Here is a 15,303-nt window from a genome sequence, read left to right on the forward strand (position 1 = left end):
GCTCAACACCTGATGCCTGTTCTGTACTGTGGGCCCAGATCTACCCCCTCTTCCCACTTTTCCAGGAGTCACAAGCCACCACTGGATCCCCTCTCATCACCCTGCTAGACAGTCCCCCCGCCCCCACCCGGGGCAGAACCTGCCCTTCTGACCACTAGTGATTGGAGAGAAGACAGGCCCCAGAGGCAACCAAGTGCTGGACTGGTCAGCTGATGCGGCGGCTCGGGGTTAAAGTCAGCCCAGGCCGCTGGGCTGGATAGTGCCTTCAGACCAAAGGGAAACCAGAGACTGGGCAGAGGCCTCAGGCCAATGGGTACCACGGACACCTTTCATTTCATCCTGCCCATGCTTCCCAACTTTGCCTGCTGTTGTACCACGGACACCTTTCGTTTCATCCTGCCCATGCTTCCCAACTTTGCCTGCTGTTCTAATACATAATATAGTCTCCTCTAAGTCACATATAAGTAGCCCTAAATTAATCTACCTTGTTCCTTGCAGGTTAAAAGAATGCTTTCATACATTTAAGTTCTTTAAACCTAACTCATAACCTGGGAATCAAGCCCCCACCAATAGAGGAACTTCAGAAATCTGTTTAGGATCACAGAGCTGGAAAATGCCAGAGCCGGAGTTCCACAGAAAGTGGTTTATTGCTTTTAGAACAAAATAAGATGCTCTCAGAACTTTTTTTAGTGAAGAAAATACTTTTAGAACTTTAAACCTTTTTAGAACTTTTCTAAAACACTTTTTGTCAGCTGATAAAGTAGGCACTTCAATATAGAAAACCCTCCAGAAGCAAGTGCCTAGGCTGGATGGCACACCTCACAACTGTGTGGTCCCGAGCTGCCCCACTGGACGCGGCCGCCTGCTCAGAAGCGGGGCTTGCGCTTGCGGCCGGTGTACTGAGTGTCAGGTCGGACCTCCCTGTGCGAAGTAACAGGGGCGGGAAGAACAGAACCGTCTCAGGAAAAACAACAAGAACCCCTGGGACCCCTGAGGCAGGTGAGCCCCGGGCCCTGGGTGGCCAGACCCCCGCCCCCCCCTGCCCCACCTGCACTCACTTGCCCTGCCGCCGGCGGCGCTCCTTCTTCTCCAGCACCCACTCTCGGCTCTTCCTCACCACCCCCCGCCTCGCCATCCTGTACGGGACCCTGTGCAGGAGACACAGCTGTGAGCAGGCGGACAGAGTGGCCTGGCTGGCACCCAGGTTAGTCCCAGCAGGTAAGCGTGGTGAGCTTCCCCCGAGTCAGGTGGCCTCAGATGCCCCCTCCACAACAGAAGTCCCCATTCTGGACACCCCCTTCCTGGTGACATCTGCTGGGGCCAGAGCGGTTGTTTAGGAGGAGGCAGGAGAGGTGGGGTCCCCCCGTCGCTCGCAGGCATCCACGCGGTTGACCACGTGGTTAGGCATACATACATACCTGCCTGTGGGGCAGGCAGGGGCCGAGCTACTTTTGGGGCTCACAAGAGCCGATCCAAGGAAAGCAGGCCCTAGTCTGGCTGTGAGGCCAGCACGCTTGGTACAGACCAAGTTGGGGCTCCCAGCAACTACAGGTGTCTGAGGCAGGAAAACAAGGCTGCCCCGCTTGTGGCAGCCCTGACAATGATCCTCAAGGGGTGATCTTGGCCTCCAGTCCTGGCTGAGGAGAAAAGGGACCTCCCACAGCTCTATGGAGAGAGGCCGTGAGAACAGGGCAGCCTGGGCCCTCAAACCACATCCCCACCTGGCAGTTGGAATCCAACTGTTTTCAGCGTCGAACACACCACGGAGGCTGCTTGCCCTCTGAGTAACCATTCCCTGAGTACCTGCGTGCACGGCCCATGGATGTTCTACAGTGGCTGTGAACCAGCCCTGCCCCTAAAGAGTCCACGGCTGGGCTGTGGTAGCGACCACCCGCACGAGGCAAAGCAAGTGCAGAGAGACCAGGAGCTGCTAAGGCAGTGATGGGGAAAAGGAGAGGGCCACAGAGATAAGCTACTTCATGCAGAAGGTGGGCCAGTATTCCAGACAAGAAGCAATACATGAAAATGAGGCACAGGGAAAGGACTGAAGAGGAAGGTTAGGGAGCAGAAGAGCCCTGTTGCCTGGAGTCATTGAGTGTAAGAAGGGGAAGGGTCCAAGTGAGACTCTGAGGGTCAGCTGAGGATTGAGTCATCCTCGTAAGTTTCCTCCTTGCCTGAGGACCAGTGGAAGCCGGACTGCATGACACACCCTTCCGGCTGCTACTTCTCATCTGTTCTAACCTAATAATAAAAGTCAGATTAAAAAAAAAAAACACCAACTCAGAATCCCACTTGGCTGGTCCAGTTCATGGAGGCGTGAACACCAACCAGCAAGGAGCGTGCTCTCCCTCCAGGAAGCAGCGAGGCTTTCTACCAAAGGAGGAACACAACATGTCCTAGACTCTGGGGTGTGCAGAGATAGCAGTTCATGAAAGAAAGTTAAGAGGGCCTACAATGAGGGGGCAGGAGTCCGACGTGCCAGGTGCAAAGCAGGCTGCTGGAGATGCAGGACTAATCCCAGGAGTCTCTAAGGAAGGACAAGCTCTGGGGTAGCACAGTCTGGGGTAGCACAGGGGGCAAGATGTGAGCTGCGGGAGGGACGATGGGAAAGAGTCATCAGGGGAGACAAAGGGAGCAGTGAAGACGGTGAGCGACCCCGACCACAGGTGCCAAGAGGGAAGTGGAGCCCACAGTGCAAATGCCGGAAGGGACAGAGCCTTTGGAGAGAGCAGCTGACGAGCGGTAGGGTAGAGGCTGGGTGGCGAGGATTAAGGAATACATAGGTCAAGCAAAGTTGTTGGGGGGCGGGGGGAAGAAATTAGAGATAAGTTAGGTAAAGGTTTAAAATACTTTTCCTTGATTTACCTATTTATTTACAGTAAGTGGCCTGAATGTGATCAGACAGAAGTGACAGCACCGGGAGAAGCCCAATCAGCCTTACAGTAGACAAAGGCCTCCTCCCCGCCCTCCTCAAATCCGAGGACTTCAAGGGGAAGAGCCCGTAAGGAAATGAGGTCCGCGCCAGGCACTGTGCCGAGTCCTGTACAGACATGCCCTCGACTCAATACAGACTGCCCGAGAGGGTGGCACATCCCCCCCAATTTTAAACAGACGAGAAATGGATGATCAGGTCCCACAACTTACCTAAGTTTACAGTTAGGACACGTCGTCTGTAGACACCGGTGTGAGGACAAGAGGGAGCCTAAGATGGACGGAGGGGAAGCAGGAGATGGGACCACTCCCTGAGAGCAAGCGATGGGCACCTTAGAGCAGAAACGGCTAGGAGAGCCCCCAAGTCCCCACGGGGAATGGGCTGAGGAAGCTAAGGGAGATGACCGCGGAGGGCCAATGGGTCAGAGGGCATCAATCCATGGTGGACACGAGGACCACACTCATGATTTTCACCACTGGTGGGCCTTCCTAACTCATCCATTCTCGGCTCATTTTTCCTCTTGAACGTCTTAAGAGTCTGAAAACCTTTCACCCCTCCCAATCAGAACTAAGAAATCACCTCCTTCTTTACTACCTTATGATCAATTAGTTCCTTCAACAAATATTGAACACCTTTTGCTAACAAGACACTATTCTGGTGTCAGGGATACAGTGCAAGTCCCCACCAAGTTTTCATTCTAGTTGGGGACAGAAGTAATACCAAGTAAACGAATACTTAGGATTTAGAGCAGTGAAAGGTGGTAGGGAAAATAAAGGTAACGAGAACTCAACTGAAGATACTGAACAGAGAAATGGCAAGATATGATTTACATTTTTAAAAAGTAAAAGAAAAAGGGAAGTCTCCGTCTTGCTGCACAGCAAATGAATTCAAAGAGGCAAAGCCAGAAGTAAGGAGACAAGTGAGGTAGCTTTCAGTAATCTAGGCAGCAAAGACAGACCAGGTAGGAGTGGGGAAAAGGGATGGAGTGACTAGATGTGAAATGTAAGGAAAACAGGAAGGGCTGAGAATGGAAAGAATGGAGGGAAGAAGTTCGGGGATGAAGACCAAGAGCTCTGTTTTGTTCCAGAGACCTGTGGGAAGTCCAGATATGGATATTTAGGAGGGGAGGTGGTTTGGAAAGCAGAGGTGGGACTGAGACCAAGGATAGAAACCTGGAGGTTCTGAACCTGTAGCTGGTGTCTAAGGCAGCAGCACAGAGAGAAAAGGGGTCCAGGGTGGGCCCCAGAGTGGACCGAGAAGGAACAGCCAGTGAGGTTAACAGAAAACCGGGACCGTGGGTGGGAGGCCAAGTGAGGAAAGCGTTAGGGGAGCGATCGGCTGCATCAGCTCCTGAGCGGGCAAGTTACAATGAAGATGGAGAAAGAAAGAAGACTGGGAAGTGACCATGGGTTTGGCGAGACAGCCTGGCGGTGGCCTTGATCAAGAGAGCAATTTGTGATGAGACAAGCGTGAGCCAGAGGAGAGGACTGAGAACGGCAGGGGAGGCAGTGTGAGGAGTTCGGTCACAAAGGGAAGCCGATGAACAGGGTGGCCGCCAGGAGCTGTTACGGGGTTAAGGGAGGACCCTATTTGAAGACAGGAGAAATCGCACAAGATGTTTGTGTGCTGATGGGGATGACTCAGGAGGGTAAACATGAGGATGCGGGAGAGGAAAGGGAGCCACAGGGGCCAAGTGGGGATGGGGTCCGGGATGCAGGTGAAGGAGGCAGCCTTGGGAGGAGGGGACAGCCTGCTGGGTGTGGCAAGAGGGCAGGCAGAGAGGAAGGCTGCCCACAGACATCCGGAAGGGCTCCACTAGCTCAGCCAGAGGCAGGTGCAGGCACAGGTCCGAAGGGTTCCCAGGTCCTATTTCCGCCTTGGTGTCTCTGCCACACCGGACCCTGACAGACTTGGTGAAAGCAGAGAGAAACGGAGGACTCTTGCTGCTGTGCCTAATGAATCTGGTGGCAGCAACCGCCTGCACCTTAGGCAGGGCTGAACAACAGCCTTACCTCTCAACCGTGAACGTGGACTCCCTGGCCTCCTCTTCCTCATTCTCTTCGCTCTGGGCCTGCAGGAACCAAAGTGCTCTCAGATCACCCTGGAGATCTCTCAACCCACCTGCCCCACCCCAGAAGGCCTGGCACCCAGGCCTGAGCCCTTCTAACAGGCAGACGGCCCGGCCCCACAAGAAGGGAAGCCAGAAGAGATGGGCCTACAAACTCAAGGTCCCTCACCATTGGTATAAAGGTCGAAGGTCCAGAAAACAAACAGAGGTAGAACCTGAAACAAGAAAGTGGAGAGTGAGGGCTGGGCTCAGAAAGCCTCACAGAGCAAGACAAGTCCTCCCCCTCCCTGCCACAAACAGGTACAGACACAGCCAGGCCTCTTGCCTGCCCGGGGCCCCAGTGACCCAACCCAGCACTGCTCTGGTCCACGCATCAGCGGCCTGTGAGGGCCACACCGCCACCCTCTCTCCTGCAGCACGGGCAGCGCCCTGGCCCCCGGCACTCACTTCTTGGCTCTGGCGCTGTTGGGATAGTCCACCACCACACCACCAGTGAAGCCGGCCTTGGTGGCCTGGGTCGTGATCAGCTCCAACTGGGGAGAGAACAGCGTGCAGTCAGGTGGGGCGGCTGGGGGAGCAGCAGCTTCCCGCCCCCTGCCCTGGCCCCCGTCCGGTCCCAGAATGGACCTTGTCTGGGAGAAGTGAGGGTCTTTATCAGACTATTCCCAATTCTGAGTCCCCGAAAGCCACGCAGAGAAGGTGCAGCCTAGAAGCAGCCATGGCAGATACCTCCCTCGGGGGATTACAGGACGACCAAGTCCCCCTGATTCTCACTTTCTAGCCTAGGGACCCACCTCCCCACTCAAATCTCAGGAAATGAATGGCCACCAACTGCGAGGCAGACTCATTCACGATATCAGTGAGGGACAGCTCGCCACCTGTCCGTCAGAGTCGGTACCTCCTGCCCCTCGCTGCTCAGGCATCACACTCCACAGAACAGACAGATGCTGATGTCCTCTCCCACCCCCAGCTATTTCTTCACTTACGGAAATCAGTAATATCAGATGGTTTATCTGTCAAGAGAAGACAGACATCCTACCCACCCCCCGCCACCGCCCCAGGTACCCCTCTTCCTTAGGACATTAGGTCATAAAATGTGCCAGCAGGGGCCACGGCGACCAATCTCGGGAGCTCAGCCCCTCCCTTCCCACCAAGCAGCCTAAGGTTGCTGGTTCTGTCACTTCCCAACAGCAGGAGGGCAGGTGCGTGAGGAGCAGGACAGTTTACCTATTCCGGGTCCCTCCCCCTTCCCTGCACCTCCACCAGCCAAGGGGTTCACCTGCTCTGAGTTCTCAGGGTACAGCTGCAGGACAGCCCGGGCTCCATGGACCTGCAACAGAAACATGGCTATCTTTCAAATATCCCATGGGGTCAGGACCCAGGCACTCCTCCTTTCCTTATTCACGAGATATTTATTGAGTTCCCATTATGTGCAAGGTATACTGTTCTCAGGGCTGGGAAACAGCCATGGACAAAAGAGACAGCCTCCGCACTTCTGCAGCTCACATTTTAGTGGGTGAGGTAGCTCATTTACAGTAGTGATTAAGCACCAAAAAGAAAAATAACTTAGGACAAGGGATGGTGCACGACAGAAACTATCAAGTTTACTTTTGGCTCAAGGAAGGCCTCTCTCTGAGGGACGCTGGAGCAGAGACCGGAATGTAGTAGAGGGCTGGCTATTTAAATGTCTGAGGGAAGAGCATTTCAGCAGAGAGAAAACCAAACACAAAGGCCCTCAGAACTTCAGGGTTAACCCCAGGACCTGAGAGGAAGAGAAACCACATAACGCACAAGACCCAGCTATCTGCCAGAACAACCTACTCTAAGAAAGCCAGGGGTGAGGTGAGGGGACTAAGGGGACCAAGAAACACCTGGATCTAAAAAAAAAAAAAAAAAAGTGAAAGAACTCACTTTTAGGACTTAGAATCGCAGACTATCATCTAATCCTAGTAAACAGTGGAAATCAACACCATCACTTCTAAAGACAAGATAGGGAATTCCCTGGCAGTCCAGTGCTTAGGACTCGGCGCTTTCATTGCAGGGGCCTGAAGCCGAGTGGTGTGGCTCAAATAAATAATAAACAAATAAATAAATAAATAAAAGACAAGAAAAAAGCTAATAAAGGCTCTCTCAGTGGTAAATAACCACCCTGCACCCCATCTGAGCATTGGCAGTAGGTGGAAGGCAAGGTGGGAGTTGGAGGATGTGAGCACTCTGGAAGGTGTCCTCTGTGTGGCCTCGAAATGCTGCCCCTGTCCTCACTCTGTGGAGTCCAGGCCCCCAAGCCAACTTCTGACTGATATTCAGCAGAGTGGACAGAGGAGTTGTGATCAGTCTCAGCTTCTGACATCAGTGTCTTCGCATTTCACTACAGTGTCAGCCCCCTGAGCTTTCCTTTTTTGGTGGCTGAAGACTTGGACCGAAGGAGCCAACAGTGAGGTCCTGCCATCCCGTGTGGTCCCATTTAAATGGCATTCCCACAGGGCACCTCCACTTCATCATGCTATCTGCAGGGCAAGGGAAGAACAGGCAGCCAGCCCGGTAAGGAGATCTCATACTCACCAGAACAGAGTAAAGAGAAGAAAAGAAGCAGTACAGGCGCTTGGCAGGAATGTCGGACTTCTTGTTAGCATTACAGAGCCACTGCACCGCAGAAATGCTGAAAGAGGAAGGGACCTAGTCAGGAAAGGGAGCGATACGCAGGTTCGATCTCCAGGCGAAACCCTCCTGCCCACGACTCTTTGTTGGCACGTGCAGGTCTACTCCAGGTCACTATTCTAAAACGCTGGACCAGGGCTTCCCTGGTGGCACAGTGGTTGAGAATCTGCCTGCTAATGCAGGGGACACGGGTTCGGGCCCTGGTCTGGGAAGATCCCACATGCCACGGAGCAACTAGGCCCGTGAGCCACAACTACTGAGCCTGCACGTCTGGAGCCTGTGCTCCGCAACAAGAGAGGCCGCGATAGTGAGAGGCCCGCGCACCACGATGAAGAGTGGCCCCCGCTTGCTGCAACCATAAATAAATACATACATACATACATACATAAATAAATAAAACGCTGGACCAAACAGGGTCTACAGAAGGTGAATGTGAACTTCTCGAGGCCAGTCCAAGAAAACATTTCCTCAACCTTGCTTCTGCACACATCTCAAGTTTAGCATTACTCAGCAGATCAAGGCTCTCCCTGCCACCTACCCCTTCATTCCCTTCCTCCAATCAAGGGAAATATGCTTTGGACTTACACAAAGCCATTCACTCTCCTCCTAAATCACTTCCTTCAACTGTACCTGCTAACTGTTTCCACAATCCCCACATTTAAAGCCTCAAGCAGCTAGTATGTCCTCCTTTCCAACATTCCCCTCCTCACTGCTGTGCACATACATCTACAGCACCCCAAACCCCGCTGGTGTGTCCAACCGCCTCTCCCAGCTTTTACGTTCCTCCACTACTCTCCTGGGTCGGCACTCATTACCGCCTCCATTACTTCGACAACCTAACTTCTCTCTCCTCTCGCGTCTTCTCTCTTCTTTTAAATAATCCTCCTACAACACAGACCCGATCTCGTCACTCCCCAGCTTCCCATCAACTACTGAATAAAACCCAAACTTCTCAGGATGGAGTTAAAAGCCTCTAGGAACCGACCCCACACGATCTCATCTTCCTCTCATCTTCCGTAGAATTTCTCATTCCTCCCTACATCTATGAGACTCCTTTCCCCACCCACTTCTGTGCCTTTGCTCACACTGTTCCTTCACTCCGAAACCCTCTCCTTGACCATCCAAATTCCTCCCAACCTCAGGGCCCAGCCCCGGCCTCTCCTGCTTTCCTGTGCTCTTACTTCTCTTCCTAACTCTGGTGGGTCCCATGATTCCCTAGTGCACACCCCACACTGGGGCTCACATTTAGTAACTTGGTCCACATCTTATAGCACCTAAAAAACCATGGAGAGTCTTAAAAACACGGACCTTTATTTCCACAAACAGCACAGCACCTCGGACAATTTCTTGCAGGTAACAAATGTTGAAAAGAAAAAGCCTGCCATACCACCCCTCCTCTTAAAAACAAACTAAAAATGACTATTTACTCCTGAAACATACAGTACCAAATTGCTGGCCTTTGGTTTTCTGCAGCTTAGAACATCTCACCTGATCATTACTAAAAAGCAACTGCTATCTTTGAAATGTTTTTTTCCCCTCCTATTTGTTCCCACATGTAAGCTAATCCCATACCCTAAAAGAAAATCTTCAAATCCAGATTTGTACTCCTCACCCAGATTCCTACTGTGTATCGCTACAGCTCAATCTATTATCACAGGAGGTCTTCCCCCAGCTAATGATTAAACTATGACTTCCTACCCTAACCCCTACCTCCACCCCACCAACAAAACACTAAACCAAATACTAAACAGAACTTACTACGGAAGACAAAGAACAACTTCACGTTTCTAACTGTAATTTCAGTGTTCTAAGATCTGTTATCAAAGTACTACGTACACATTCAAGACTTGAACCTGACGCCACAGAAAGGACTCCTAAGCCACCGAAGAGATTGGAGCAATTGGGGCCACTCTCCACTACAAAGTCCTTTGAAAAGAAGTCAACAAAATGGCTGCTGGGGCCAACAAGATGGCTCCTAGAGGCTCAGAAGACCACCCCACACACACACCCCCACACACACAAAGCAGAGAAACCTATACCCTGGTGCCTGAACCTGGCCGTGCAAGATAATCACAGGAGTAGTTTTGAAATACAAAAAAATACATATTTTGGGGCCTTGCTCTGACCTTATACATCTGAAAATCCTGGGGATGTGTATTTTTAAGTATTCTGTGTGATTCTGCTGCACAGCCAGGTTTGGGAAGCACTGGCCTGCAGAGGACTAAAAGCAGGACCTGAAGACTCTCACCTGATACAACCATCAAAGGAGCCCGGTTTGAAGGGGATGCCCTGACCCATGTCCCCCAGAAGCAGGTCTCCCTCCGTGTCTCGGTCCAAGGCCGCATCTACATTGGAGAAGAGTAGGTGAGGAATCAATCTGCATCACTGTTCCACACTCATGCAGGGGAGTCCACTCCCGTGCTAAATAGGACATACTTACCCAGCATGGCAGGGCTGATGTCAAGGCCCACCCAGTAGTGCCCCTCATCCGAGAGGTAATCTCCACTCAGCCCAGAACCACAGCTGGAAGACACAATCAAATGGGGACTCAACAGTGTGAGTAGCAAAGACATCCCACCACCTACCTGGACTATCTGAACTGAGCCCCAGGATCTCACCCAATATCCAACAGGTAACAAGGCTGATCCTCAGGCAGACAAAGGAGCTCCAACGCTCGCCCAGCCATCTTGGTTTGGACATCGATCATCCGTGAGCTAAAAAGGCAGAAACACAAGCAAGTGGTAAAGGAGTTCTGGGCTAAAACCTCACCCAGACCAAGAAAAGCCGAAGAAAGAGAAAAAGGAACAATCATCCTGAGGTACCCTTTCCCGGTCAACAAACTCGACTACAACTATTTAAAAGTGACCCCAGAAGTCCATGTAATACAACGTTGTTATTTGGTTCTGACAAAATTAAAACTGTACTAGCTGCAGAGCTAATGTGAAGTTAACAAATCATTTATCTACTGACCAACCATTGGGTATTTTCAACTCTACCAGGCTTTGACATTGTATTACTTAAATACATGTTTTCTAGAAGAATTATCCACTGTAGCTACTCCCATATAGAAGAGTGAAAAAGACACAATAAAAATTATAGCAGTGCTGTCCATGAGAAACATAACGCAAGCCACTTGGGGCATTCTAGAAGCTACATTTAAAAAAAAATTAAATATGTAAAGTTAACTGTAGTAATAGTTAACCCAACATACTCAATATTACACTTTATTTAACCCAGTATACTCAAAACATCATTTCAATACATAATATAAAAAACAATAAAGCATTTTACATTTTCTTCATACCAAGTATATCAGATTAAATATGTTTCAATAGATGGCTGATGGCTACTGGTTACCATATTGAACAGAAGAGGTCTAGAGTGTATCTGGCTTTCCCAAGATCCAGGGAGAGTCACACGTACCAGTTTTCAAAATGCCTGAAACAGGGCTCTGCAACTGGAAAAAAGTTTCTATTTGCTACATAATGACAACTGATCAAAGAGTTTTTGCTGACTCTGTCTGATGCTCCAATTTGAACAAAAAAGAGAAAAAAGGTTATCTGCAGAACTTTCTTACAGAGTACTGTATCGGAAAAAAGAGGTTTGGAAGTCCTTGCTCTAGCCCTCATCTGTTAACTGACTTCATAATTATACAAAAAAACTCTCCTCTACAAAATTCAGATACTCTACCAACAGCTGTCCTAAAGATTTACTGAGATAATGTAAACTGCGGCGTACAGTAAGCATTCCATGAATATTATTTCCTTCCCCCCAACAGCACTGATCCCTTACACATCTCCACTGCGTCCTACCTGTTCTATCACATGCTTAAAATAAGCTGTCGTATGAGAGAAAGTAGGCGTGATCCCTCCCATTCTGATGCTAAGGTTACTGAGACCCATCCGAAGGTTTAAAATTGACTCTTCCAGCGTCAAAAATGGGATTAACTCAGGTCTCTTCCTTCCCCCACCCCCAAATTCTGCGTGCTTTCCAAGCAACCTCCGCAATCAGGGCAACTTGCCGGTTCCCGACCCCCGACGCCTCGCAACATCCAGGCTCCCCTTACTTGCGCACGTATTTCCGGGCTTCATTCTTGTCGTAGAACTGCAGGGACGAGAAAAAAAAAAGGCGGGGGAGTCCGGGAAGAAATCAAGACGCGGAGACCCTAGGAGAGGAGAGAGGGGTGTCCGCGGAACACAGGCCTCACCAGCTCCGGAGGCCCGCTGTGCTCGGGTCGCTGCCCACGGGACGCCATCCCCACGCCTCAGCAACTGGTCTCGTGCGATTTGCTCCGGGAGTCCGGCTTTTATGTCCTCGGCCTGGCGCCCGCCTCGTAATACGCATGCTCCACCCCTCTCCCCGCCTTCTCTTTTACTCGATTGGCTACAAGGGCCGACCGGATGCGGAAAACGCACGCCTCCCATTGGCCAGTTCATCTTGCACCGCCCACCTGACTCATCCAAGATGGCAGCCCAGCGCGATGTGAGGTGGTCGCGGCTATTACTGTGGAGGTTGTGGCAAGCCCGGGGGGTTCCACAAAACTTGGGATCGGGCCTGGGCGTAGAAGCGAGAACTTATTCCCGGAGCGACGGCCCGTACTCGCGCACGGCGCTCTATGAGCTGCTCGGCGTCGCCTCCACGGCCACGCAGGCGCAGATCAAGGCGGCTTACTACCGGCAGAGCTTCCTCTACCACCCGGACCGCAACGCCGGGAGCGCCGAGGCTGCCGAGCGCTTCACGCGCATCTCCCAGGCCTACGTGGTGCTGGGCAGTACCACCTTGCGTCGCAAGTATGACCGCGGCCTGCTCAGCGACGAGGACCTGCGCGGCCCCGGGGTCCGGCCCTCCAAGACGCCCGCCGCCGACGCCGACTCACCCCGCACCCAGCCTCCCGCCTCTCGGACCCAGGGCCGCGGTCAGGCCTCATCGGGAGCCAACCGCACCATGTTCGACTTTGACGCCTTCTACCAGGCGCACTACGGCGAGCAGCTGGAGCGCGAGCGGCGCCTGAGGGCCCGGCGGGAGGCCCTTCGCAAGCAGCAGGAGGACCGGGCCAAGAAGGGCTTAGGCTGGGACGAGACCCGAGACACGGCTTTATTCTTTTTTCTGCTCACAGTCTTCATCATCATGGGCTTTCGTTTTTAATCGGAGAGCGGAGGGAAGGGGAGCAGCCGCGCCCCCGCCCCCCCAAGAAAATGGCCTTTCCTGTCTTCTTGAACCCGTTGCCTCCATTGTCTACTGTTGTCTACCTCTACTGGGGTCCGAAGGAACTGCTCTCCCCTTTCCTTTCCCCACCCGGCCAGCTTAGCCATTGACCTGCACATCCCTACCCCTCTGGTCCAGAAAAGGAGGCTTTCTGATGCCCAAGAAAAAGGCCCCCAATGAGGAGTCCCGAAAGCCCGAGAGTGAGGGGTTTCCTGGAGGCCCTGGGGTGCCTGCTTCCAGATGTTGTCAATTTCTGGAACACTTGCTGTGGCTTTCCTGTAAAGCTCCGAGCAAGACTCGTCTGCTCCTGCCCCACGTGTGTAGCATGGGGCTCCTCTGTAACCTTGAAACGTGCAATGTGACCAATTGTGACTGCCAAAAGAAAAATTCTGGGGTTATAAGAAACTTGTCTTTCTGTGAGCTCCCCAGGCCACAAGGTGAGACCCAGTGTAGGGTAAGGATGTGATCTGTGGGAACCTGGCCATTCTTTGGTGGTCAGACCCCACTCCGCCTTCTGTTGGTGGTGAGTGTGAGTGGGAAAGAAAGCAAGGTCATGAGCCTAAGGAATGAGCCTTCCTGTGCCCATGCTTATCTAATGTATGACCTCGGAGAAGTTACTCTGTGGGCGTGATGGCAGAGGAGCAAATCGTTTGCTCTCTTTCGGTCTGTCACACTTGATTATCCACGTTCTAATAGGCTCAGTGATTAAAGTATGATGCCAGGGACTTCCCTGGCGGTCCAGTGGCTAAGACTCCGTGCTTCCACTGCAGGGGGCGCAGGTTCGATCCCTGGTTGGAGAACTAAGATCCCGCATGCTGCAGCAGCAGGGGGGAAAAAAAAAAAAAAAAAAAAATATATATATATATATATATATACACACATACATATATATATATATATATACATACATATATATATATATATATATATATATATACACACATATATATATATAGTGCCAGTAGAGTCAAGTTTGTCCTTGGGACCCTGTGCCTGGCACCTGGTCATCCCTTGACCAGCCAGCCCCATTGCTAACCGTGCAGCTCCTCCCTTCCCAAAAATAGAGCAACAAACTGGGAGTTTGAATCGCCTGAGTGTGGCCCAGCCTCCTGTTATGCTGGCAGTGCTTATCGCAGGCCCTACAAGCCAAGTCCTTGAAACAGGGCTACTTGAAGCTGTGGGAATTGGGGGAGTTTGAGTAGACCAGATGCTGAGTGACAGGAGGCACAGGATGGAAGCGCGCTTCCTTATTCAGAGCTGGCTGAGGGTTTTTTGGTTTTTGTTTGTTTCCTCTTTTCCTAATTGGTGCAGTGGGTTGTCACTTGGCTAGAGCTGTGGTAATCCAGTTCTCTTAACCATGAATCACTGCACGTGGGGTGTGGCTTAGCTGTGAGATGGTAGGTACTCAGGTATGTACTGTGGAGCGTAAAGCTGTGGGGTAGGAAAACCTTTGCAGGAGATCTTCTACAAGGGTAAGGGCCTAAGTAGGTTCTAAACAAAGCCAGAGGTGCTTTGCTATATTAACACCAATTCCTGCACTCCATCTTTTGTGGTGGTCCTTGGATAAATTGGGAGAAACCCATAGCTGGTGCTATTTGGTCTCTTGGGAACCATTCTGTTTTCTCTAGCCTTGGAGGTTGGGGGCAAACTCTTAGTCATGGCTTTGCAGTGACCATATGATTCAGTAGGAAAGATTTAAGCCTACTCTGGTTCAGACATGCTGGGCTCATGGAGCTTGGTTTGGGGGCAAGGGCATATGTACTTTAAAAAAGAACATTTAATGTTATTATGTTTCATATCTGGAAAACAAGAGGGAAAGTCTTTTCAGAACACAAACTACAGGAAGTGAAGCTTAGTAAAAGGTACAGAGGCTGGTGATTCTCAACCAAGGAGTTGGGGCATAACGGAGTGTCCTTGGGGCAAGATTCTATCAAAGTTTCAATCAAATTGAGGTTGGGGTTCTTTTGCGTCTTGTTTGTAAAAGCACTAGTGGTCTGTGATAATCTGGGATCTTTCTCATGGGCTCTTTGACATAGATCTCTCAAGTTTGTTTTCTCTCAGTGAAGATCACAGCGAAGAACATTCCCTCAGGCCCCAAAACGTGGAGGTAGACCCAGAAGGTTCAGAGTGGTGGGGTCCAGACTCTGTGAAACTTCTGGAACATTCCATGCAACTCCAAACAGGGTAGTCAATAAAATTTATTAATCATCCAACTCTAAGCCTCTCAGGCCTAGAACTAGGCCCACTCTATTCTGTAGTGCCATCCTGCCTGCCTCTGGTTTTTTCAGGCCAGAGCTAAACTCTGAGAGACCCCACGCCCTACCATCCCTGAAACTCAATCTGGGCTCTTCATGGGAGGGGAGATGTGTGGGAGGCTTTTTGAAGGACCCTCCCCAGCTGGTTCCTGTTACATCATTTCTCCCTTTCTGGCCCCCCTGCA

At 51.3% G+C, this 15,303-nt stretch overlaps 3 protein-coding genes and 1 non-coding gene across 6 annotated transcripts in view; 2 read left to right on the forward strand and 2 right to left on the reverse strand.

Moving 5' to 3' along the window:
* Positions 1-628: 628 nt before the first annotated feature.
* Positions 629-11,937, reverse strand: BUD23 (BUD23 rRNA methyltransferase and ribosome maturation factor). Of its 3 annotated transcripts, none has more exons than XM_068524151.1 (12): positions 11,866-11,937; positions 11,725-11,762; positions 10,277-10,372; positions 10,099-10,181; positions 9,907-10,003; positions 7,563-7,659; positions 6,280-6,330; positions 5,448-5,533; positions 5,170-5,215; positions 4,945-5,003; positions 1,059-1,148; positions 629-921 (listed from the first exon to the last, which is right to left on the reverse strand). In XM_068524151.1, exons 1-12 carry the CDS (start codon positions 11,911-11,913, stop codon positions 867-869), a joined length of 846 nt encoding a protein of 281 aa, XP_068380252.1. In that variant the 5' UTR covers positions 11,914-11,937; the 3' UTR covers positions 629-866. The 3 variants fall into 3 exon arrangements, with proteins under 3 accessions (XP_068380252.1, XP_068380253.1, XP_068380254.1); XM_068524153.1 differs by lacking the exons at positions 629-921; positions 1,059-1,148 and adding exons at positions 1,801-2,754; positions 3,145-3,202; XM_068524152.1 differs by lacking the exons at positions 629-921; positions 1,059-1,148 and adding an exon at positions 1,797-3,202.
* LOC137750793 (small Cajal body-specific RNA 20) lies at positions 1,550-1,680 on the reverse strand. The gene has a single exon (XR_011070578.1). It is a non-coding gene; the product is annotated as a small Cajal body-specific RNA 20 (non-coding RNA).
* A 185-nt stretch (positions 11,938-12,122) lies between the features above and the next one.
* On the forward strand, positions 12,123-13,677 carry DNAJC30 (DnaJ heat shock protein family (Hsp40) member C30). The gene has a single exon (XM_068566198.1). The coding sequence runs from the start codon at positions 12,123-12,125 to the stop codon at positions 12,801-12,803; it is 681 nt and encodes a 226-aa protein (XP_068422299.1). The 3' UTR covers positions 12,804-13,677.
* MLXIPL (MLX interacting protein like) overlaps positions 13,223-15,303 on the forward strand; it is a 54,799-nt gene continuing 52,718 nt past the window's right edge. The window contains exon 1 of the mRNA XM_068566197.1: positions 13,223-13,300. The gene's annotated coding sequence lies outside the window, so the exon portion shown is untranslated. The remainder of the gene's footprint in view (positions 13,301-15,303) is intronic.

The sequence above is a fragment of the Eschrichtius robustus genome, chromosome 16, assembly GCF_028021215.1.
Source record: "Eschrichtius robustus isolate mEscRob2 chromosome 16, mEscRob2.pri, whole genome shotgun sequence".
Taxonomy (NCBI): domain Eukaryota; kingdom Metazoa; phylum Chordata; class Mammalia; order Artiodactyla; family Eschrichtiidae; genus Eschrichtius; species Eschrichtius robustus.

Excerpts from the sequence above, each read along its gene's own strand:
- BUD23 (XM_068524151.1), bottom strand. The coding sequence starts at position 11,913 with ATGGCGTCCCGTGGGCAGCGACCCGAGCACAGCGGGCCTCCGGAGCTG. Across the intron at positions 10,004-10,098 it reads CATCAGCCCTGCCATGCTGG|ATGCGGCCTTGGACCGAGAC; the intron begins GTAAGTATGTCC and ends TCTCCAATGTAG. Across the intron at positions 1,149-4,944 it reads TCCACGTTCACGGTTGAGAG|GGTCCCGTACAGGATGGCGA; the intron begins GTAAGGCTGTTG and ends TCTCCTGCACAG.
- DNAJC30 (XM_068566198.1), top strand. The coding sequence starts at position 12,123 with ATGGCAGCCCAGCGCGATGTGAGGTGGTCGCGGCTATTACTGTGGAGG.